Source organism: Leptidea sinapis, chromosome 43, assembly GCF_905404315.1.
Source record: "Leptidea sinapis chromosome 43, ilLepSina1.1, whole genome shotgun sequence".
In the NCBI taxonomy this organism is placed as follows: domain Eukaryota; kingdom Metazoa; phylum Arthropoda; class Insecta; order Lepidoptera; family Pieridae; genus Leptidea; species Leptidea sinapis.
In genome coordinates, this window is record NC_066307.1 from 1,872,218 (window position 1) to 1,897,815 (window position 25,598).

At 34.2% G+C, this 25,598-nt stretch overlaps 1 protein-coding gene across 1 annotated transcript in view; it reads left to right on the top strand.

Moving 5' to 3' along the window:
* Positions 1–518: 518 nt before the first annotated feature.
* Positions 519–25,598, top strand: part of LOC126977120 (protein still life, isoforms C/SIF type 2) — a 222,852-nt gene continuing 197,772 nt past the window's right edge. The window contains exons 1-10 of the mRNA XM_050825824.1: positions 519–534; positions 3,828–3,942; positions 6,968–7,079; positions 10,008–10,152; positions 12,539–12,723; positions 16,255–16,373; positions 16,544–16,674; positions 18,151–18,233; positions 20,066–20,242; positions 22,758–22,888. Of these exons, the coding sequence (XP_050681781.1) occupies positions 10,046–10,152; positions 12,539–12,723; positions 16,255–16,373; positions 16,544–16,674; positions 18,151–18,233; positions 20,066–20,242; positions 22,758–22,888 (933 nt within the window). The 5' untranslated portion in view covers positions 519–534; positions 3,828–3,942; positions 6,968–7,079; positions 10,008–10,045. The remainder of the gene's footprint in view (positions 535–3,827; positions 3,943–6,967; positions 7,080–10,007; positions 10,153–12,538; positions 12,724–16,254; positions 16,374–16,543; positions 16,675–18,150; positions 18,234–20,065; positions 20,243–22,757; positions 22,889–25,598) is intronic.

Genomic DNA, 25,598 nt, shown 5'->3' on the forward strand with positions numbered 1-25,598 from the left:
TAGTGATGTGAGAGTTAATCAGATATACCAAAAAATCGAAGTGAGTAAAATTAGTAAAAAGGACTTTCACAATAAATCAACAATTCTTGATTTATTTGATCATAAAGTTTTATATATTTTTCCATGTTTCACAATCCAATCAATGAAATCATTACGAATAAGTTTATTTATTTCCCAACTCATGGTCCCTTCCAAAATTAAATGAATAATTAGATAATCAAATCAAATCAAAATCACTTTATTCATGTAGGTCACGGAAATGACAATTATGACTGTCAAAAAAAATATTTTTTCTTATTGAATCTACCGCTACTTCGTTAAGGTTGAGCTAATGAGAAGAAGTAGCAAGAAACTCATAGATAGATTCTGTGAGTCTTAGTACGAAGTATTATAAAAGTAGCTCGTTGTTATTGTATTGAAAACAATGCAGAAGTCTAAAACAACCGAAAAATCTGTTCATCGCAACACACTATTACATTCAAATGATGTCAAATGGATGGCGTGATTGAAACGATAAGGAAAAACTAGCCAAGTGTGAGTTGGACTCGAATACGAAAAGTTCCTTGACATTGTACAATATTTAACACTTTTCAAATACAAAAACTATATTTTTTTCAATTTACATCTTGGCCATTGAATTTGGTTTGATTTTGGTACTGTCATATTTCTCATTATTATAGAGACACACTCTACATACATTTATGTTACCAGTTTACCAGTTAATTACCAACTTAACTTAACTAACCAGTGCGAGGCTCCTTTGCACAGGATGCTGGCTAGATTATGGGTACCACAACAGCGCCTTTTTCTGCCGTGAAGCAGTAATGTGTAAGCATTACTGTGTTTCGGTCTGAAGGAGGCCGTAGCTAGTGAAATTACTGGGCAAATGAGACTTAACATCTTGTCTCAAGGTGACGAGCGATGTTGTAGTGCCGCTCAGAATTTTTCGGGGTTTCAAGAATCCTGAGCGGCACTGAATTGTAATGGGTAGGGCGTATCAATTACCATCACCTGAACGTCCTGCTCGTCTTGTTCCTTTTTTTCATAAAAATAAAATGTTATATGTATTGAAGTTTAACGGCCCTAATAATAAACTTGGTATAAAGTTATAATAATAAATAATAATAAAATAGCTTCATTTAATTCCACAATAGTTACATCAAAGTTACACAAAATTACTTAATTTAATTTTTTTAATGTTTCGGCTTAATATAATATAACAACAATATTTTTATTAATTATAGCCTATGTGTTATTCTGGTGTGTAAACTATGTTATTGTAATGTTTCATCAAAATCTATTCAGTAGTTTTTGCGTTAAAGAAGTACAAACATACATCCAGACATACAAACTTTCACATTTATAATATTAGTAGGATTAACTTTAATATTTCTACTACTAATTCTAATAATTTAATCTCCTTCTAATGTGGACCCCCTTAGGGTAAAAGCCTCCTCCAAATAATTCCATTTAGTTATACATAAGAATAAATTAATATTATGTAATTATTACAAATTAATATTAGAGCTGTTTAACCTGATTTCTGCAGCCGAATTCCACCTTCGCACGACACGCCACAAGTTAGGATATCATCCCCACCATCTGGATGTGTGGCGGTGATCCACAGTGCGGTTTTCAAGGAGCTGTCTTCCACGTACTACAAAGCTGTGGAATGAACTTCCTTGTGCGATGTGACGATACGACATGGGTACCTTCAAAAAAAGCGCGTACACCTTCCTTTAAGGCCGACAACGCTCCTGTGATTCCACTGGTGTTGCAAGAGATTGTTGGCGGCGGTGATCACTTAACAACAGGTGACCCTTACGCTCGTTTGTCGTTGTACAAATAGTCATTTTGCTTAAGATTGGTATATTCTCAGGTATAAAATTATTTGTAAGGCCGTAAGAGTATATTTCAGTAAATTATAAATACGTTGGTAAGCTCCAGCTGTAGTACATCTGTTAACCCCACCCCACCTGTTCACGGCAGCTTGTACCGGAGAGCTACCAGCTTATTGCAGATTAAATATTCAAACTTGGATTATAGAGGCTATTATTTCATGAATTTACATCTACTTTAATTATTGTTGATTTTGTTTGGTCTTATAGCATGTTGTAATATAATTAATTAATATATCTATATACTTAGATTAAGGATTGGTCTCCGCCGCGCTCCAACTAGATACCGCACTAAAAACAATAGCTTTTTTATTACGGCAACTATTAGATGTTTGTGTGCGTGGCATCTTGACACTCAATGGCCTATTTAAAATTTTGTAACATACGCTTCGTGTTATTTTACATTGAAATTAATAAAATACAAAATAAGTAATGATGATATGTGATACCAATGACTTTCTTCTTTCTTGTAGTATTATTTTAACAAAGTTTTACTACACCACCGGGCATTTTAATTACAATTATAAGCAAAGCTTAACAGACCACGTGGCACGTCAATGTCACGTTGGAGACTGGCTCGAGTACGCGCACTTAGGCGTAGTATTAGTTGCCGCACTTTGCGACTACGCGTGCGATATCTAGTTAGAACGCAGCGGAGACCAATCCTTAATCTAAGTCTATATATTTACAATTCTCGTGTCACAATGTTAGGTGTCAATCTATTCCGAAACGGCTTGATCGACTTTTATGAAATATTTGGTAGATCTAAGAATAATAAGATCTATTTATAGTTTATTTGTTTGCTCACCGGTGTGCTTTACTAATTCTGTGTGTTTCGAATAGTGTGCCCTATTAATATGCGTTAATTAGTAGTATTAGTCAGATACAATATTAACATGTTAGTAAAAAAATACTAGAAATTTGACATAAATACTTCTTAAAAATATGTAATTATGAGATTATTTTAATACTAGTGACCTGTTTTCGTTTCGGTTATAAAAGTTTCTATATGTCTCACCAATGCCTATAAAAATGCATATACATTTATGTTATATTAATAACGTAATTGTATAGGCATATTTTGAAAGTAAATGTGTCAGGTTTGAAATTGCTGACTTTACTTCGATAAATCTCTAAAGGTGACATAAGTAGTGATCATAGTATCAGATGAAAATCTAACATGTCATGGGCGCTCTTCTAGTATGAACTATAAAGTAACTTGGTGGACTTTAGTACGCTTCCAACAGTCATGGACCAAAATCGAATGTCTCGCGAAAGATGCGCGCGCATCTTCCACCGACCCCGCGCGAACCCCGCACTGCCCCGCACTGAAAACTCATTGATGATCTCTCTAATTTGATCATATTACTATATTACAACATTATATTGTCATACAGTTCTAATCGCGTCATTGCAGACTCGTACAGCACATGTAAGATAGGTTAGTGTAGAGTATTGGTCGGGTTGTCTGTTGGGCGCTGGCCCGGAGCTAGTTTTGGGCGTCGGTGCGTCTCCGGCTGTAGCGGGCGGGTGGTTATTGCGCACCGCACGCACGCCAGTCCGGTCCGGTGTTGAGCGAGGCCGCCGGTCTCGACCTTTGCTTCACGTAACTCATACTGCGGACTTAGGTTCCGGGCCATCTGAGTGTCGGCCACGAGTGTGTCGTAGTAAGCGGTCGATGAGGCCGGTGCGGCGATAGTCGGTCAGCCACTCGCACGGACAGCTCCGCTCGGGAGCCAGCTGGCACTGTTTACACTCCGCGCACGCCCGAACTGACTGCTAGCCTTGTCTGAAACACCGCATAAAACGTCGCCGTGCAATATTACCTATCGTGAACGAGCATCGCCTGAGGTACTTAATGTTTAATCAATCGGACTATCAGACGAGAGCATCTTAGCGCACTCCATCACAGTGTCACGAACCTTTCAGAACACACGCATTTCGAATATCATAGGTCATTTAAAGTGATCGCGACTTAACCATGGGTGCTAAAGAGAGTGTGGAAGCTGCTAAATTTTCATCGCAAAATTGGAATAACTTCGAGGTTCGTAATATCCTTAACCTGCACTTGGAGTGTCTGTATCCCTCCCTACTGAGTTCCTGTACCGGGCACATATGTTGCTGTTCAATTAACTAAGTAACGGAGAGTTAACATTAAATATGCACAGTTTTCTGATGAGTCTTATACGTTGCATGATAGCGCACATAATAAATCCTACATTTAATTAAACAAACTAACATTAGAAGTCAATATTGCATTTATATATTTCTATTTTATACGCAATTAATATTAAGGAATCCATATTTGTTTATCACTCGAAAAACACAATTAAAATGTAGATAAATAAATATATTGTAACGTTAGCAGTCCTTATATAAATTGACCCAAATAAAAGTGCTATAGCTAATATTATATGGCTGAAAATCCGACGTTGTTAACGAAATGTGGCTCTTGACTTTTAATTACCATTTGATAGCCTAGACTTTTCATCACAGAAAATCAATATGAACTTGAACAACTTAATATTATTCGACGTAATAAGATTGCCAATTATAGTCTATCTCTTCATATGATACAGATTATTTGGGGCGGACTACTTGATGATATACTTTATATATTAAATTGGTTCCGTATAACTCATAGCTAAGCGCTATAGGTCAGTGTACCACATTCTTTACTTTATACGGCTTCTTCTACATAAATAGATATTATAATCATATTGTTTTGTAAATAAATCACCTCCTAGATCAGGGCTATTTCTGTTGATGATAACCATGGTGTTTTATTGTTTAACCTCTAGAATTCACATGTTATAGTGATGCATTTAAGACATTCAATTTTACAGTTAGCAATTTAGATACATCATACATTTCCTGACATTATAGATTTAATTAGCCCAATCCTGAAACTCCATTACTTTGCACATAAATAACATTGCCATTGAAACACATTTTGTATATACATATTTATTAACATAAGTTAGTTAAAATATAATATTTGTAGCTAGATTGCTTTTAGATCGTTGTTATTCCATACTCGTAATAAGCACAGAAAAGCATGTCATTATTAAAACTAAAAATATTTGTAAACATTTAAAACTATTTCTTTGCATGCTGTGCTTGCTGTACTAAATAAAAACTAAAGAAAAACCTTCACTAATAAGTACTACAATTATGTAATTAGTGTTTTGTCTTGATTTTCCAAATTTTAAATATTACTCGTACAACAAGAGTTTAAGAGATTAGTTTGATTAAGTTATTGGCAGAATAAAATATATAAAAGACACAAGAATGTGTTAAATGATAAAATATATATTTCACTTAGATAATTATACGTCTAGATGGAACCTTTAGCTGTTAGGCAAGGCATGACAACATGCCAAGTTTATTACTTTAGTGTGTTACCTACGTTTTACAGTAGCGATGCGTATGTCACATTATTTTTGTGTGTGTAACTTTAAGTAACGCAAGTAGAGGCTAACAGTTCTCCGCTATGTTTCTCGACTAGACGTATAAATTATCTAAGATATTTCCTATAAAATTTATAATGAAGCCAAGATTATGTTTAAAAAGTAATTTAATTGATTTATGTTTTCAAAATCAACTTGTTGACGTGGTCTTCAATTTCTTATTCTCTTTCAAACTTTTCACGGTTCTCTTCAACCCTTCTTTAAATGGATCGGACTGAACATTACTAAGGCACAACTTTATCAGACTATCCTATGAAATTGTTGTTTGTAGAAACATCATATTAATTAATACCAACGTATTGACAATATCAAATTAAATTTTACGCTTATGTAAAGCTTACGTATCTCTATAAAAATATAATAATATTCAAATTTCGAATGCCGTACACACAGAATAGGTTGAGAAGTGTACTTATGAGGATAATTTATAATAAATAGGATATTATAATGAAATGTGGACTAGAGGATCGGCAATAAAATTGCAGGAAATGCTATTACAGTGAATGTATAAATATACTATACTAACCATAACTTTAGATGTCTCTGTCATCTAGAAACCTTGCTAGAATCGGAAGGTGGCTAAAGTGAATTGTAATAGATCTACCATAAATTAACTGGTAATTAATTTGATTTTGCCCAGAGAGCTTGGTATACAAATAGTTATGAATTACAAGACCATTGTGGTAAGTCTAGCTCAGCAAGAATTTGGATTGGAAGTAAATTGGACCGAAGAAAATTGCAGTCTTTTGTAGCGGTGTAATGTTTTCAGATCCGCGCGACTCAAAACTTCTTGTAGATTATAGATCCAAAAGACTAAAGAGCATTAATTATATAATGAAGCTTAATTTGATGGTTGCAGTTTGTACCTACACAAAGAGAGACAGAGAGAGAGAGCTACGGGAGAGCTTTTTAGCCAGAAACTCCATTTTGGAGTGATAGCAGGTGATTCTGCAGTTCTCGATGGAAGGAAAAAAAATTGATCTCTGCATAACAAAATTTGTAACTAAATCAAATCGGAAATAAAATTCAATCAGTGTTTTGTTGTTTTTCCCTTATATATTACACAATATCATTTGCCAAAAAATCAAACAAACTGCTGCTATTAGGCTGCACAACTTTTCTAAACTTGTGTACTACAAGTAATTTAGAGGGTATTCAGTCTATCTAATCAAAATCTATCTAAGTCAAAATATCTTAAATCAAATTAATTAACTATCGTCGTTTCGTGTATATATTCCTATTAAATTAATTTAACAGGGGGCAGGAGAAATAGCCCAAAATATGGTTTGTGTGGCATAATAGTCCTAGTGGAGCCTTGAGGCAAAAAAGACCTAGATAAAGACCTGGATGCCTTAAAGAAAGCTGGGTAAAATTAGCGTAAAACTGGGCCAACTGAAGCGCATCATGGTAATGTTTTCACCTTCCGGGATTCATGTCGGGGATCCTTAGCTTCGAGGTTAGGGTTACTAACCATTCCGATATAAGCAAATAGCATTGAAGTAGAAAATAACAATTTCATAGGATCTTTATGAAGCGTATTGAATCTGTTGCATGGGTGCTTTGTATTGCTATGGTGTATTATACTTGAATTACTTGCAGCATGGAGGGGTAAAGCATCATCATAGACACGGAACGCAGCGTTCGCAGAGTCTCAACCGCGGACACTCTTTGTCGCGGTCAGATGCCACCTGGTGACATCACGGGACCACGGGTATGTGGTTTTTATCATACACATTCAGGTCATATAATATTACTCGCCTTTCGCTTGCAGGATCAAGCAGAATCACGTTTTCTATATTTCACAGATTCTGAATATTCTCTCTAGCTTTCTTACTCTCTTCAGTAAATTTTTTCTATTACCTTGTTCTCTTCAAGAAAAATTTCATCATTTAAACGTTTTTCGTAATGTAGACGTTCCTGTTTTGAATTTGGTAGTTGGCTGTTGTTAAAGTATTCTGGAGATGAATTACTTTCAGATGACTATGTAACACAAATTAAATTTGAAAACAAAATTTATGAGCGATGCGGATCTCAAACCTGTGACCTCTCGCGTTCCATGCGAGCCCTCTTCTACCGAGCCAACTGTTCGAGTGAAGTATCGTTCATAAATCATGATAATAAAACTTGATAAATGAAAGAGCGACATCTTAAGTCAATTTCATAACATGCAAATATTGGTTTTGAGCAGGTTATCAATAGTAAAGTAGATCTTGTAGATGAAGCCACAACCTGAGAGTTGAACAAGACATACAAGATTTATCAATGATACGTCACTCGAATGGTTGGCTAAGTGGAAAACCGCTCGCACAGAACGTGAGAGGTCGCAGTTTTGAGTCCCGCATCGTTCATAAATATTGTTTTCAATAATTTGTGTAATTAATCCCAGAAGTGAGGGTTATCACTTTAAAAAAAATAACAAATTGTTTATCACTGTATGAGATTATTGGAAATCTTATTGATGACTTATCTATGGGTTTCTTAGTCAAAGCGTAAGCCAATTATGAAATAAAACAACAAATTACAGTATTTGTCATTATAGCATAAAAATTCTAATTATTCAAATTATCCTCGTATGTAGCGCGATCCAACAAAATTTTTTGCAAGCCAGACGTCAATATGGTGCGGGTGGAAGTTAGGATGTTAGAGATGTCCGTTGGTGACGATTGACTGCTGGTATCAAGCTGAACAGCTCCTCTGAACACTCCCCGTTACTCATGCGGTAGAAGATTCAGAGAGAACCCAAATCTCTACGCAATGCAGGTCTTTCGACACACTTCAATGCCGTGGCCCGGACGTAGCCGTAGTAAGACCGTACAACCGTGTCTCGTCAGATCGGAATTGTTAATGTGACCGGACCGTAGGCAGACGGAAGCCGTCAATCTCTCTTCCTTACTTCTCATCTTTCACCTCATTCTTCTCATTCTTGTTTGCATCTCCAACTAGTATATGGTAATGTGTGATGAAGTTCATAATATGAAAAGGGATCTACTTCTTCAGTTGTATTTAGCATTGTCAATTTGATTTGAAATTACTCTTATTAAAGAAGAAATAAAAAAGAACTAGATGGGCAAAAAGAGACTTGGAGGGCATGACTTTGTGTGTAGTTTCTATGAATAAATCAGTAAAACTTACCCGCAATGATATTTTTAGACTCATAATAAAACAGGTTCTGGCTAAGTTTCGGGCACGGCTCTAATATATCATAGACCCAAGTGTAGTGTCGATACTCAAGTTCACATGAAACGAGTGGACAAGTATCTATCAGCCAACTACTCTATAATAATTCCAGTCATCCATTAGTAAGACATTTGCAAAAACAAAATATCGTAGAAACTCAAAAATATCACTGAATTATGGAAAATATCCTGCAACTGAATAGGTAGTTCTTGTGCGTTTAATTGCTCTTCAGAGATATTTTTAATTTTCAGTTTCGTGCAGATTGCAGAGTTTGAACAGGCTATTTTGTCATTTGAAATGGAATAACTATCATTAAAACATTTATAGAAATTTAGTGCACTAAATGTAAATTGGCATAAAGGTTACAAAAAGGGTTTAAAATATGCAACATGCAAATATGGGTTGCATCATATTAGTTGTTATAGTTAAGGTTTAAGTCAAATTTAATGTTAACAGTAACATAGACTGCGAAATGTGTTGCGCCATTGTATCCCATGGCATAATAAGAATTAAAGTTAAATTATTAACATAATTAATAATAGTAAACTCAAAGTCAAATAAACTTAATTCAGTTAGGGTTAAACTAAGCGCTTTTGAATAGTCACTATAAATATTTCTTTTAAATTAATCAATTTTAATATTTTTATTAATAATTATAATATTAACATTAATATTAAATCAATGTAAAATGCTACTTGCATTATTTACTAACATATTTTAATAAAGTTGTAAAATCATTGGCTGGATGTGTATTTAAAGTGTGTAATTAAATTGGCTACTGTTAGCAATGGACCCATCATCATGTTAGCTGCGAGAGGGCGCGAGCCAAGCTCGTTGGCCCAATAAATACTAAGTAAATATTTTCTGCTGCAGAAAGATGGTTATGACTCACTACAGTATCCAAATTCAGCATCCAAAATTTAACAATACATATATATTATAGATATATTTTTAACCTTTCTATACTTTTTCCGTTCGTTATTCGCGCGTGGGTATGTGATAAAGACGAAACTCATTTTCGTAGGCGGGGTAGTATTATTCATAATTTTTTGTTTAATTATATCCTAAACTTAGAAATAATTATTATATTTTTGGGCTACATAGCAATGAAATAGGTTGTATGGGTACAAACTATCGGTCTGTGACACCCCATGTGTGAATAGCTGTTACTTAAATTGGCGCGAGTAAACGAAGGTCAAGGTTATTTTTCAATTTAATGAAATAAAATTCAACATAGCGAAATTAGTAATATATAGTTTTAGAGATCTCGTGATAAGTAAGTCATTCAGTTAGTGTCATTTCGATAAAGTAAACCCTATCTTAGTCTATGATGTTGCATCTACATAAACATTTTGCTAGAAACATGTTAGTTTTACCGATACTATAAAAAGTAGCAACACCAAATGTGGGTATATCTGTCACCATATAAGTTTAGACAGTGTAACCGTGTTTTGTGTCGCAGGCAGCGTAGTCCAGTGCGCCGAGTGCGGGGCGCGCACGATGGGTAACAAGCTGTCGTGTTCGTGCGCTCCCATCCTCCGCAAGGCGTACCGCTACGAGGACAGCCCGTGGCAGAACTCCCGCCGCAGAGATGGCCATCTGTTGAGGTTTGTCACAACATATTTTATAAAACAGTATACTCAGTGCTCAGGCTTGAAGGCTGTGGACGCTGTATGAAGGTATACTTCTTTGCTAACCTCCGGCAACTACATTAATTCTACGGTTTACCGAGTAATTTTCAAGCCACTTTATAAGATTACCATGGACACCGTAGCCACTAAGTTTTCAATAAAATATAATGGTCGACAATGTCAAATGCTTTGGCCAAATCTGTATAAACGTAGTCTATTTGTTCAGAATTAACCAATGCCATCGATAAATCATCAACAACTATCGCCAAATTTCATAATTCAACGACTCTTAGAAAAGACGGTTAATATACATATTGGCCTGTAACTCGATATATCCTATCTATCACCGCTTTTAAATATAAGGACAACTTACCAAGACAATATTACCTATATACAAAGGCCTGGCCAGAAAAGCAGCACAACGTTTATCAAATATGAGAGGTATCTCATCTGGACCAGTACCTTTATCTACATCAAAATATTTTAAGTGTACAATTATATCCTTCTTCGGGATCATTATACTTGTTCATTCTGAATTGTGACATGACATTAGAGTTGTAAAAGATTGATGTATTGTGTTGTTAAATTTGGTGAGTGGAATACATACTATGTATTTTATAATAAAAAGATAAAATTAAAAATATAAATACAATCTATGTTTTTATAAACTAGCATCTATTCGTAAATTCAGCTGACCTTAAACGAAAATAATACTTAAGGGTAATATAATAAATATTAAAAATAAATAGACCGAAATACCATTTAAAGCTATTTTTGTTTATAGACACGGCTTAAGGAAAATTGAATAAATTATTATCCCCAATTACCTATATTTTGTTGCAACTAAAGAAAGAGGTACTTAAACGAAATTTCTTGCTCGATTTCTCTTAATTGATAATAATGCAAGCAGTATCATCATTAACTACGATTATGTTTGCATAGAGTAAGGATCAAATAGTATAAAACTACGCCTTAGATTAGTCTGTGGATGCGATACGTCTCAAGACGAGATTTTGGCACAACTGGTGTAACAAGAATACCGCGTGATTTCATCTATAGATATCTATATATAGCAAAGAACGCCGGTTAATTACAACCCATCGTTGATATGTAGAAGAAACATTGTAGAAGGCACTCAACTTTGCGGGACACAAGCGTTTACGAACTTTAAGTCGCAGAATACACCATTGATGATACCTTAACATCCTTCATATTCAGATCATCCAAAAAGCTTGACACCCATTTGCATAACATCTTGGAAAACCGCTTCGCTATTAGCGCTTTATGACACACTCGAACGAAGGTTGTCTCGATGTTAAGACCCACCGTAAACGCCTCTCCCTTCGACTATAAATAATATACCACTTCCCATTTATAAGAAAATCACCAGCTGAGTGACCTTGGCAGAAACCATATTGGCAATCCCTGAACTAATGGGGCTGTTCTAGTCAACTCAAGCGGTGGCGATTGATCATACATAATGATTTTCTATTTATAATAATATGAAATTTTTGAGAAACTGTTAACTGGTGACGTAATACGGAAAAGACATATCGTATTTTATTATTGTAGAGAAAACATTGCGTGTTGTCATTTTTTATACATTTTATAGCGAATAATAATGATACCAGTACTAGTTTTCCCTATCTCACTGTATCAAGTAGAATCATGGACAGTCTTGTACTGAGAAAAGCAAAGAATTGATGCATTTCAGGTGAGGCTAAGAACTTTGGACGGCGAATCGCACCAATACATCGATCCGGAACCAGTTTTGAATAAAAACTCGCGTATTCAGCATATTATGCAGATAACATATTCTTTAGTCTACACAATGCGCAGAGGTGACGATGGAGGCAGATCTGGATGATCTCCACATGCAAACCTAAAGCTGACCACGATCCTCAGACGTGAGGGACCGACCCCAGAGAGATAGCGAATAATAAGAGAGCTATCAATGTACAATTTACAAAATAATTATATTTTGTGTTTACTGTTATAGATTGATTAAGAACAACTGAAATAGCATAGTAATCTGGAAAATATATAAAAATCACTTATTTTATGATGGTGTCCCAAAAATATCTACTATTGAGAAATATGCATTTTGACTAATAGTGTAGACAACTTGTTTTAGTTTAAATAAAAAATAATAATTTGATATAATTATACACATACACAGAAATTTTATTATAATCAATCCAACTATTTTGGATTAATTCAGTGACAGATTATCTAAAAAGATCGCAGAGACTATGAATCAAAGTCATTCCGTTGACTTACGTAATTTGGATGTACCTTTGCCTCTACAATAGAAATCTTTTCCTTAAACCTTATAACTTATGACTAAACATTTAACTTCCAGATTATGGGCAGAAGTATTCCACGTGTCCGCCAGTGGAGCGGGCACGGTTAAATGGCAACAAGTATCTGAAGACCTCGTGCCCGTCAACATCACCTGCATCCAGGACTCTCCTGAATGCGTTTTCCACATCACTGCTTACAACTCTCAAGTCGACAAGATCCTTGATGTTAGACTATTGCAACCTGGTAAGTTTTGGTTAATATTTAGTCTTTAAGCGTGTCATCGCGCTATGGGAGGTCTCTGGAAGCATATTTTCCTGCGTATTAAGCTTAGTTTAAGGCGATTTGAAACTGGGTTATTTTTCAGCCAATTACCGAATATGTAATTTTTTTGATTCAGCAGGTTATCAACGATAAAGTGAATTCTGTAGATGGAGCCACAACAAACAATTCCATCTGCTAGGCTCCGTAAAATTGCTAAATCTTTTAAAGTGGATCGTGTTACATTTTATAATAAACTCCCAAACGATATTAAAATATTACCTATTAAAAAATTTAAATTTTGTTGAAAGATTATTTGAATGATATATATAGTTGGAATTAAAAATTAAAAATTTCAAAATTTTGTTAGTGAATATTGTTATACTCATTTGAATGATTTTTTAACTTTTGTACTCCATCCTGACTTGCAATAAAAAACTTATAAAGTTTTACAGTGAATAAAGCTGTTTCTGACTTTTGACTTTGACTTTGAGAAGAACATACAAGAAACTCGACGGCCACTCTTTTAAATCAATGATCTATATGTATTTTAAATCAATGATAATCTTTAATAAACTACTATTGAGTAGTAATATATACTTACGAAACAAATTATTTTGCAAGGTACTCCATTCAATATATGAATCATTTTCTAAGTTAAAAAGCGTTTTAAATATTAAATATATTATAAAAAGTAATAAAAAATAAACTGAGTGAATATAAATTATCGTATATTGGATACATCAAGCTTTAGATCATATTTCAATGATGGACGCCAGTTAAGGGAAATCCTTCCCCAGCCCAACCTGAAGCTAACACCTCAAAAAACATCACGAGGAAACCTACTCGACTTAAAACTGCAGTCGCAAAAGGGCCTTTTACCAATTATTTTTGTTGCACACAAACTTTTCTGCTGTGAAGAAGTATTGAGAAAGCATTATTGTGTTTCGGTTTGACGGGTGTCGTATCTAGTGTAATCACTGGGCTACTAATATTAGGGTCGTTCGTGAATCTTGATCGGCAATGCATTGTAAAAGGCAGGTCGTGTCACGTACCTTCAGATGATCATCACCATATTCATGGTTTCGTCACTTTTTTCATAAAATTACATTTTTGCTCATAATAGGTATGGGTATAAGATGTTGAATTGCTGAGAATAGACCGTTAATATCTGTAAATGTAAGTAAAACAGTTCTAATATATTGTTCACAATAACATAATTTGTTAGTCCGAATTTAAAAGTGATATTAATAAGAATATCAATAAAATTAATACTGTTATTACGATAGTAGTAATAGATAATAAATAATAATAGGTATTTTTTTTTAAATTCATTATCATATAATAAAGTGTATTCAATAAGAGCATAGAATATAAAACTACAGAGACACGTTCAAAAAGTGATGAAACACAAACGATTGAAGTTCGTTTAAACAATGTTGAAGTAGATTTTACGAGCATATCAAAAAACACACGGCGGCCGACTGTAACCTAGTTTTAAATTTACTCCAGATAGTACACGCCACACGGTACACGGCAATCGACCGAAATCTACATGTAGTTGCAGTGCTGAGAATAATTCAGACGATGCGTATTCGCTCTGTGAGGTTATAGGTTTTTAATACACTATAAATGTTTACAATACACTATGTCAAACTATTCAAAATTTATAAGATATGTCGAAGAACCAATTTGAACATTTATACATATTAGGCCCTTATATATGAAATTGGCATTTTGTCGTATTAGCTACTTTGATCTCAAATGTTTCCTCTTTGGTTAAGAATTCCAAAGCTATTTACTCATGCATTTGTGTTTAGAAAATCGTAATTCATTTGTTTTTTCCTCTTTTGTTTCTCATCTTTGCGTCACTCAGTTTACAAAATGGAAAACTTGAAATATCGTGTTATTTACGAGTACGAGTTCCACGTTGTTTCCAATGCTGCAGAAGCGGCTCGAAGGAGTAATCATTATATAGAAGGTAGACCAAACAACAGACACTAAAGAAAATTGGAAAAGCAATGGACTCTAACTACTAGATTTGCACTATGCTTGCGTATTTACTGTGAACGTACCCGACAAGGAAACAACAAACATCCTATAAGCCGGACAAATTAAAAAGCAGTAGAACATGATTGACAATTAATGATAATTCGATCCTACGAATGATTTGGTCAAATTATATACAGATTACGGTGATAATAATAAACATTTTTCCACATTATTTCAAATGTTTTGGAATTCTATATCGATAATTGCTTATGCTACTATTTTGTGTGATGGGGTCGTCCAACCATTTGACGCCTTTTAAATAACTACATCTAATAACCGAGTATTTTTTCTGGCGAGGCCATCGATAATACGCTGCCTCGCTGACATAACTATTACTCTATCAATATTTTTACAAAACAAGGAACATTATTTTATGATATACTTAGTACGGCTTTTGCAGCTCTTCCTCGTGATACAATACTCAATTACCACTTATATCACTGTAAATTTCACAATAATTATAGATAAATTAATATCACAACCAACGTGTAATGGTGTTGGTCACAAGTGAAGGCTGTGACCAACAAATAAAATATAAACTCTAACAATACACAAAATATGTTTTTGTCATTTATTTTCCTCATAGCCCAGTGTTGATAATTTTGAAACCAAAAAAAATAATAGTAGGATGAAACCCTATTGCTACCTTTTGCTGCTACGAAATAACATGTATGAATTCTCTATGAAATGCCTTTTGATGGGCTTAAATTTTCCGAAAATTTACCATTGTAATTTATATTTTTTTTACACTATCGGAAAGTAGAGGTTTTGAGGAAAAGAAAAGCGACCCATTTTTTTAAAAAAGCTGATATTTTGACGGGTGAATTTTCGATCGAAAATAAGGGATCTGTTTCGATATTTATGTCTAAATATTAACGTGAAAAATAAATATTTCAATTCTAATAAGTTACAGTGTATTTGGGCCATAAAAAGATAAATTTTCACTTAATTTTCGTCAAAAAAAATGATTTTGGAAAAGATAAAAATAAAAAACCGAAAACATGGTTTTTTGAATTTCTCACATAAATTTTGAGGTTTTATGAAAAAATCGTAAATGCAAAAGTTGTTTTTATTACCTACAACTTTCTTAACTAACTTTAACTACAACCGTTTTTTACCTTAAACACCCCTCCTTTTCCACTTCCCGACTTCAGATCAGTCGTAATTTATTTTTCCTTTCATTTTTGTTATATTCTCATCCGTTTTCAATGGGTTACTTGTTACATCCTATTATTTTTTTCACTTTTTATCATTTTCAAAGGCTTCAGCACTGGTCTATCACTATTTTGTACGCTTTGATCTCGTTCATGCACGGTATTATTTATTGCTTGTCAAATCCAGGTGTACACTTCATCCAAGGTCAGATTTGTGACTGAAGAATTTTTATTCAAATCCACCGTTATGAGAGATAGGGGTGGTTAAATGTTTTTAAGTGTGTATTTAATAATTTTGCATTGTTTTCAGGCACTCGCATCGGCCAGGCTTCTGAATGCTTCGTGTATTGGAAAGATCCCATGACTAATGATACTTGGGGTCTGAACTTTACTTCACCAATTGATGCCAAGCAGTTCAGGGAATGCTGCGTAAGTTATAATTTATCATTACAATGATATTAGGCACACATAAAATATTTTTTTTAAAACCCAATTTATAACTTATATTGTAAGCGAAACAAAATATTTAAGAATTGTAATCTATTTGTCAATTTTTCTCATAAGTTACTACAGAACCAATCATTTTTATTGTTTTCTAGTCACCCTCATTCAAGTTTTCGCGAAAAGCATCTTCAAGCTACAGCCTGAAGCTAGAGCCTCCAGGGAGCAAGCAAAAGTTCAAAACTAAACGAAAGCCTGTATCTACACCTGCTAGTCCAAATCGATCAAGGTAACTTTAAAGAACCTAGCCTTTTTTAATTATATATAATAAGAATTATTGCAAGTGTTTGCAAGCTTATTGCAAAGATGTAAAAAGGGATTTCCTAGTACACTCAGAGGTTTTTTGTTCCATCACTTTATATTGTAATTGAAATGATTTGTAAAGGATGAAGCTGGAAATGTTGATCTATAAGAGTGGCAATGAGTTTCTTGCCAATTCTTCTCATTAAAGCTCATCCTTTCCGAAGTAGTGGTAAATGTTAAAAGAAAAGGAAACTTATGACACTCATAAGTGTCATTTTCTTGACCTACATGATTGAAGCGATTTTGATTTGATATGATTTGACAGAGTGACCTCGGTAGTACTGTGTAGTCATCCGAAAGTACTCGGAACCCGATAAAGCCTTCGTGGAGAAGCAGTGCTTAATATAACAAAGACATATATCTCGGTCTGTTTCAAGATAGAATATTAAGACTGATTATATAAAGCTAAGCAAGCTAATTCAAAAATTCAAAATTTAAAATAGGGTATCGCAAGCTTAAGTCCTTAATTTACTATAGCTTCACTATCGCGACGCTGAGAAAGAAGCCACGAGAAACTTAGTAAGAAAAAATAATATTAATAGGTCATTAAACTTAATTTACTTTCAACTTCGTGTTTAAATTTATAAATGGACCATTATAAATTTATTAAAATCACTCTATAGAGTATTGTCAAAACGATTCCAGTTAGTTATCTACAAATCAATCACTTCAATGATTATGATTCGGTGTTATCGCTTGAATACAAGATGGTAAAATATAAGTATATATTATTAAACCTGTTTCGTGATATAGTAATAAAATGTATCTGTAACTGATTCAATCCTACTAAAAATGCTAATAAAAATTATGAAGTTAGAACAATTTTCATTACACCATACACACAAACATATGATTTAAATCATCCCGTCCTGATTATTATAGTACAGGAAACTAAAAATGCTAAACTAAATACGAAAAGCTTTTACATGGTCACGTGCTCTCAGCGAACACAATGATTGCCTGAATGTTATTTTTTAATAAATTAATCTAATCATACTTAATGAAGCACTGGTCCCTTAAATCGCAGGCAAGATTTTTTTACGCTGACTGTACTTTTAGGCGGGTACAGATTATTTTAGATTAAGTTATAATGAGTCAATTGCAGATGATATAGGGAGAACGAATTTGAATTACCATTAGATATAAAAAGTGTAATAAAACAGCATAAGTACGACTATGTAATTGAGTAGGTAACGTTTCACCGATTTGATGGCCAGTTGACTCATTATTTTATATGTTAATTGATTTTAAAGTTTATAGTTACGGAATATAATAGTAAATAATCTTTACTCTGTTTCAACATAGTAAATAAAGTACGAGATTTTGGTTGATGAAAGTATATATATTTAATTTTTCCTTGAATATATATTTAACTGTGTCTAATAAATTGATTTGTATTCAGCTTGACCTATGGCCGTGAACCGCAGTGTACCTGCATGACTCAAGAACAGTATGCGCGATTGAGAGCTCAAGACCCACGTTATCGTAAGTATATTAACGTATTACTAACGATGTCGAAAAAGTAATAAGCAGAAATATTACGAGCATATTCTCGTTGGCTTATTTCTACTAAGACGGCGAGCTGAGCGGTATTTGTTTGACTATTAGAGCAACGGACAATCGCTGCAACTTTTGCGAGCCAACTAATAACTTTGTAAAATTTCCTACTTCTGGGTGCCAGTCATTCGAAGTCCTAGTGGAAAGGATGTTAAATTTATAACTTTTACTGCACATTCACCATGTGCTCATGTGCCACGCGCATCCGACTCTTGCGGCGGATTGGGTTCGACGGGGGATTGCCTTCCCTCATCCGCTCCGCCACCTTCTTTGGGCCATGGTAATTTTTTAGAGAGGTTTTCTTCCTCGCGGCCCCCACCGGAGTAGCGGCCCTCACCCCTGACGCCCACGGGAGCGAGTCGGCCGACGGTAGCCTAAGCCATGCTGCCAGTCTCGCGACCGACAGCCCGTCGCCTCCACCCTAAATAACACTTTTTCCCCCACCCTGGTCCCATCCACAGTGCCCTCTGCTAAATCAGAGGGACACGCGGAGAGACACCACCCCTGTGCCGCTCTTAGACTGGCCTCTCTCTCCAAGCCTGTCCGTTATGGGTAGCCCTGTACGGCATAGCCTTGGAGATCCTTGGGGCACGCAAGCCTCCCCACCACGACAAGGTGGCAGCACGATCTGGGGGGGGACAGTACCAACACCTACCATGACAACATACAACGAAGAATAGCTCGAATTGACGACTATCGACTCATTTCCGACGGGCTTTATTCTTTGGTATTTCTGTATCTGTTACCGCATTTAAACGGGTACTGTTCGGAAGAGCATTTTCGGGTATAGAAAGCTACCGTTCACAAATGCTATACGTATTTACTTATGATCTAGCTATAACTCGAATATGTATAAACTCAATACGTATATTTTATGATGTACATTAAGAGTCAGACTCACTTTTCACACTACGAGTAACAGTATAAAAACTGATTTACAGCTTATGTCCGCCATCGACTTATCGCGTTTTCTTGAATACGTCCGTCGTTCTATCCACTTTTTATCCGATCTAACCTCAACTGAGCTTTAATGGAGTGCCTGGATGGATTATATTATGTGAAAAATGGTTAGCAATTTTATCACGAAGATGTAATATTTTAAAATGTTTGATAGATTAGAAATCATTATCAAAATTACACCAATACTTTAAACTTTTACAGTTTTGTAAGAACTATTTTGGCCAATTCCTTTATTTATTACAAAAGTGAATAGAGCCGAAGCTAAGGATGGTATTTAAGCATTTGAAGTTTCATGCCGCTATCAGTAGCTCTATGAAACTTGTGACTGTATGTCAAGTACATAGTATACAGATATGCATTGTAAACTGAAAATGATATTTACAACGTATATAAGCAACGTTTCGTGGACTTGATTCCTAGTGAGTGGGCTCTCCTTTTTGTCTATGAGTGGTGTAGTCTACTATTGAAAAAAATTATAAAAATATTGTTCCTTCAATTATAAAGTATTTTAAAACTATTAGATTGATTTATATCGAATGCAGCAATTATAAGATAATATAATATTTAGATACAGAAACATGTTTAAATCCTTGGCAAAATAGTGAAAATTTAATTTCATATGAGCTCTTAATTTTTCTCCGTTGAAATAATGTAATTATTGTATACGTTCCGAACAACATAACGAATAATTTGAAGGATAGTTGAAGCTACGTGCCTCTTTAAAGAAACAGGCTATAATGACTGATTGATTGTATTGGTGTCATTTTGAGCGTAACCTAACGCATGCTATATGCGTATAGGCTCCTCTACCTTACCGCGTACCACAACCCGCGCTATAGACGCGGAGGCGGGAGCGGGAGCGGCCGCGGGTGCTGCGGCGGTGGGACGAGCGGATAAGGTCGCAGCAGCAACTTCCTCAACGTCCCTCTACGACAATGTTACCAGCGCGCAGCCATCGGCACAGCAGCCGCCTAAGCGTGAGTTATATTTTATTAATAATAGCAGGCTTCGATTTCAGAATACGAAAAAGATAATATTTTGTAAAAGCTCAAATCAAATTATCAACCATCAAATCATCTTTATTTTCAGGATAATCTTATCCTAATAATACGAGTATGCTGTTGTTAGCTTACAATTAAAAGGCGCTCTTATCCTAACCCATAAGGCTTGCAAATTTATAATACCTACTGGAATACAAACTCAGTCGACGTTTAAAATTCTGTTACAAGTTTATTCTATACTATACTAAAAACGATATACATCCCAAGCAAACTTAAATTAACGTCAATCATACAATAATTTTAATTTCATAGGCACATTCATTTTAATTTATAATATAATGTCATGTACAGATATATAATGATATCGAAATAAGCCTATGTTAATATTTATTATTTTAACCTCAAGATAATTTTTTATTGAGTCCGTTTTTTTGTAAATTAACTAAGATTTGAGTGACTTTTTATAGTAGAATATATTTGCGCTATTGATATTATCAGGTAACTAACTGTAAATGTTGGTCCCATGCAAAAGATGCTGTTTCGTTACAACTCTGTTGTGGATTTCAAAGCTCTTAATTTGTTGTCGTTTCGTTTCGAAATTATGGTTTCATATTTATTAATATTACTCTTTACTATTACGATGGCAAACTAAGAATATTTAATTTAATTAAGTGAGGTTTACATGATTCGCTTGCTTGCAGTGAGCAGACAGACCAGACACATTTCTTTTAAGCTTTGAATAAAGGAATTTTTTTTCTCAAAATTGATTCCTTTAGAATTCTTTTTGATGTCATTTCTAATATACTAGATACTACTACTTCATAAATCCCTGGAGCATTTCTACAGAATAGTAATAGGTGCTGTCAACATACGCGTGATATGCTAGAGTCGCAGTCATATTAACTACTTTCTTCAGCATATGTAGAGCAAATGAGAACCTATTAAGTTTTATAATAACAAAATCTATGTGTGTTCTCCATGACAGATTTTGGTCAAGATGAATGCCCAAGAATTTTGTGGACTTCTCTTCACTAATCGCCTTAACTTCATAGTTTATATTTAACCCATAAGATTGTGTGTTTTTGTAAACAAGTTTCATCACGCATGTTTTATTTAAATTAATTTTTAGTTTATTACAGTTTAACCACTCTTTTAGTTCGTTAAGCAAATTGTTTAAATAATTTTCATATATTAATGGATTGTAGTCAATAAATATGGCAGCGCTATCGTCTGCAAATAGGATCATTGGATCCTTAATAATTAGAGGAAGGTCATTTATATAAATAAGAAAAAGCAGCGGTCCTATAATACTGCCTTGGGGCACGCCATATGTTGCTTTCCGGGGATCATATAAATATCTCATTTTCGTTTTTGTTATATAATTTATTTTGTTTATTTTAATTGTTGTCTATCAGACCAATAAGATTAAATTAAATTAAGAGCATTGTTTGGTAAGCCATATGATTCTGATTTAGTGAATAGTATTAAATGGTCAACATAATATAAAGCTCTGGATATGTTCATATATACTGCTATCACTCATTTTTAATTTTCTAAGTAAGTCATTACCGTTTCCAAAATGTTATAAATTGCTTCATTTATAGACTTACTTTTCCTAAAGCCTACTTGGTCCTTTGCCAATATTATTAAAATTTTCAAAGTAAGAATACATGTTTTCGTGTAGAATTATTTCAATATTTTTTTGGTTGATTGGAATCCTTGATTCCAATCATTCCTTTAAAATTGCATATGCAGTTTGTCATCTTTTTTAAAAATAGGTTTTATCATCGTAAGTTTCATCTTATCTGAATATATACCATATTCGATACACTGATTCATGGTGTATGTGATATGATGTATGATGTATTCATGATTCAAGATGTAACTTAACGTTAGTAGCGACATAATTTATAACTTTGGTATTTAGATCATCATATTCGTTACTATTTGTGTTTCTTAATGACTCTTTTGCTACCAGAATGTCATAGGAGCATGTTGGGTTAAAAAAGCGACTAAGGTGATGGTGTCCAGTAATGTGTTTGGGGTTATCATTATAACCTTAAATTATTTAACGCCTGCGCTATAATTTGCAGAAGCAGTGTCAATATTTGATCCAATTCTAATGGCATCCAAAAACTTGTAATCTCTACTATAATTGCAGAAATTAGAATTAGAAACAAGAATTTGCGTATGAATCAATATTGGGTGGCATAGCGCTTGGCGAAAAAGATTAATAATAGATAAACTAGACAATATTTTATTTCATTAACCAAAGTAAAGAAAAGGAGATTATTATTTTTTTCGCCTAGGTTTGCTGAAGAGGTAAAAAGTAAAAATTTCCAATATAGCTCTAATTAAAAATAACAGGAAGATATAATTGCTTTTATAGGTACTTAAATAGCATACTTTGTCTGCTTTAAGGATAATCGTTTCAATTTTTTTCAAATATAATGCTAGTATATCAAACAATTAACAAGTAATAAATCAACAGCGGCTGCACGCCAGACTGAATCTCAACCTCCCGCTCGTCCTCCTAAATCTCAGGAGACTTCCACCATGACTACCAACACCTCAACAGCTCCGAAAACAGTCACTGCGTCCGTTGGCACCCATGGAACAAGTGTAAGTATTTTTTTTTTAATTTTGATGATAATTTTGTGATAATCTTCAGATTACACCACCACAATCGGAACAACAGATTGATGTTTATAAATTTCAAATTCTAATAATTTTATTCTAAATACGATTTGAAATCACTTATTGAACGTAAAAATCTACCATTCGACAATTTATGCCTTAAACCTGAGAAGAACTGGTGTAAGAAACTCGGTGGGCTTCTTCTCTTGCTTATAAATACAATATTATAAATGCGAATGTAATAACAAAATACTGGTTATGATCACGGACCAGTAAAAAAAGAAGGACTCCGTGTCACCTGACATAACAGTGAAGCACCAAAACAAGCCGGTAAATGAGTAAATACATAGCCCCACGCACACACTTACACTTATACAAGCCGATGGGACGCCATTATGAGATATGCCATCGTCTGTGACAGCTCAGTTTGCGTCGCAATAATTATATTTAAAAATGCCGTCGTAAATTGTGATAAAGTGTAAAAACGATACTATTAAAGTATTTGTGGCCATACTCGTAGGTATATGATTATTTAAAGGAGAAAATATTGTGTAACATCTATTCCCCGTCACCGCACATACACTAGCATAAAGGTGCTTCACTTGCTAATATCACGGCGCGGAGTCCTTCTTTTTTTACTCGTCCGTGGTTATGATAAGCGGGAAAATATAAATTTAAACGATATATGGACTAATATCTTAATAATGAAAAAAATATTAAATTAATTGTCTATAAATAAAATTTTATCCCAGTTTTTTTTGATGGAAATGTAGGACAGAGGTACACACACATATACGTCATAGAGTAATTACTGGAGCGTTGCCGGTATTTAAGGAAATTGAATGCGATTTTTTTGCTAAGTACTACTTTTTTAAGATAATAAGAATTAATTCAAACAAAACAAATCTTATAATTGTATTTACAATACAATTTACAATACAAAACAACGAAGCGTACCAATCGTACTGGCAGCATATCCGCGTTAGATAGCTAGGCTGATCCGTTCACCGAAATAGCAGCGCCTGGGTATTCAGTAGCCTTATTAAGGCGCAAAGATAGTACTTTGTATATTTTCCGGACCAAGTGTCTCGACACAAAACGGCACAAAGATGTATGACTTACTGAGAGCGACATATTTACATACATTTTTTTAATAAATTATTTAATAAATCAGTTATGTGCTTGCAATACATCAAACTTCCTTATAATGGTACACTAAAAATAGTAAACTTAACGGTTTTGGGTTAGGTAATAATTTCATAATTCCTATATTTTTTTTTGAATGCAGCTTTATATTTAATCAAATAAATCTTATAACTATATTTACAATACTACAACTACATAAAATTAAAACTATCATTACGTGGAAGCGTACCAAGAATACTGGCAGCATTACCGCGTTGGATAGCAAGGCTGATCCGTTGACCGAAATAGCTGCCAGCGCTTGGGTTTCCAGTAGCCTTATTGAGGCGCGAAGATAGTATTTTGAACATTCTCCGCGCCTCTGCGAAGAAATAAAAAAAAAATTTAGAAAATCTTTGAATGCAGAATTACTAACTTTTAAAAATAACGTAAAGTCTTTCAGTAAAATAACCTATCTTCGATATTTAAGGTACTTTCCCTTCATGTCCCATAACTTTGGGACACCCATATATTATGACCACAACCTACTGCAATATCGCTTTGAATTTGATTACTTTTCGCAAAATTTAATACAAATATAGGAATTATGGAAATACGAAGTGACCGTAGATCTCTATAACAAAATATTAAACGCTCGAATATTATCCAATTTTAAAACAAAATTACTGTTTTTCGATTTTTATTTTGAATAATAAGAATATTAGGAAATAACCGAAAGAGCCGGCGCTAATCATGACCGATGTGTCTCTTAAGTAAGTATCTCAGCCAAACAACAAAATTCTAATCGGTCACTCCGTTTCAGTCTTGAATCGTATTATGAATAGAGACACTTTCTAGAATACTATAGTTCGTATTTATTTACGTATGTGTCTGAGGAACAGCAATTGATTTTAAAGAGAAAACTGCTTATGATAAGTTGACTATCACGCTAAATAGATAAAAGTATTATAGACGGGCCATTACTTCTGTTACAATTAAAAATCATTGCATTTTAATGACGTAATGTAGTCATAATAAAACGTATTTGTATTTTTATATCTGCTGTGAAAACATGTGTTGTGATAAAAATTTGGGTTGGCAGACAACCTCTGTTTTGAGCAATGTACGTACACTACAATCGCTATAAAAATCGCGAGTGGAAGACGTAGCTTGTCACCCACACTAAACTAATACCCACGCACACTGTGACTAAACTGTTTATCAGCGAGAGGCTCTATCTAGACGTATAAATTATATAAGTGCGAGCCTTTAAAATCTGCCAGGCCACGAATGGGTGCACTGTTTTCATGGATATGAAAGTAGTCACTGCTTGTTATAGAGATTGCGCGCCTCTCTCTCGGCGTTTTGTTTAGAGCAGGCCATGTCTTCGACGTGAGCCAGTCTTAAACTCTTATATAGTGCCGAATGTTGATCTACAGCCGAACTTAGTATTATTAGTGCCAAGCACATTTGTGAAGTTTGTTTTGTTGTTGTGCTCTTTAATTGTAATCATAGTCGAAAATTGGTGTTAAAGTGAAACTTTTAATACATCACCTCAAATTTTTCCGTTGTG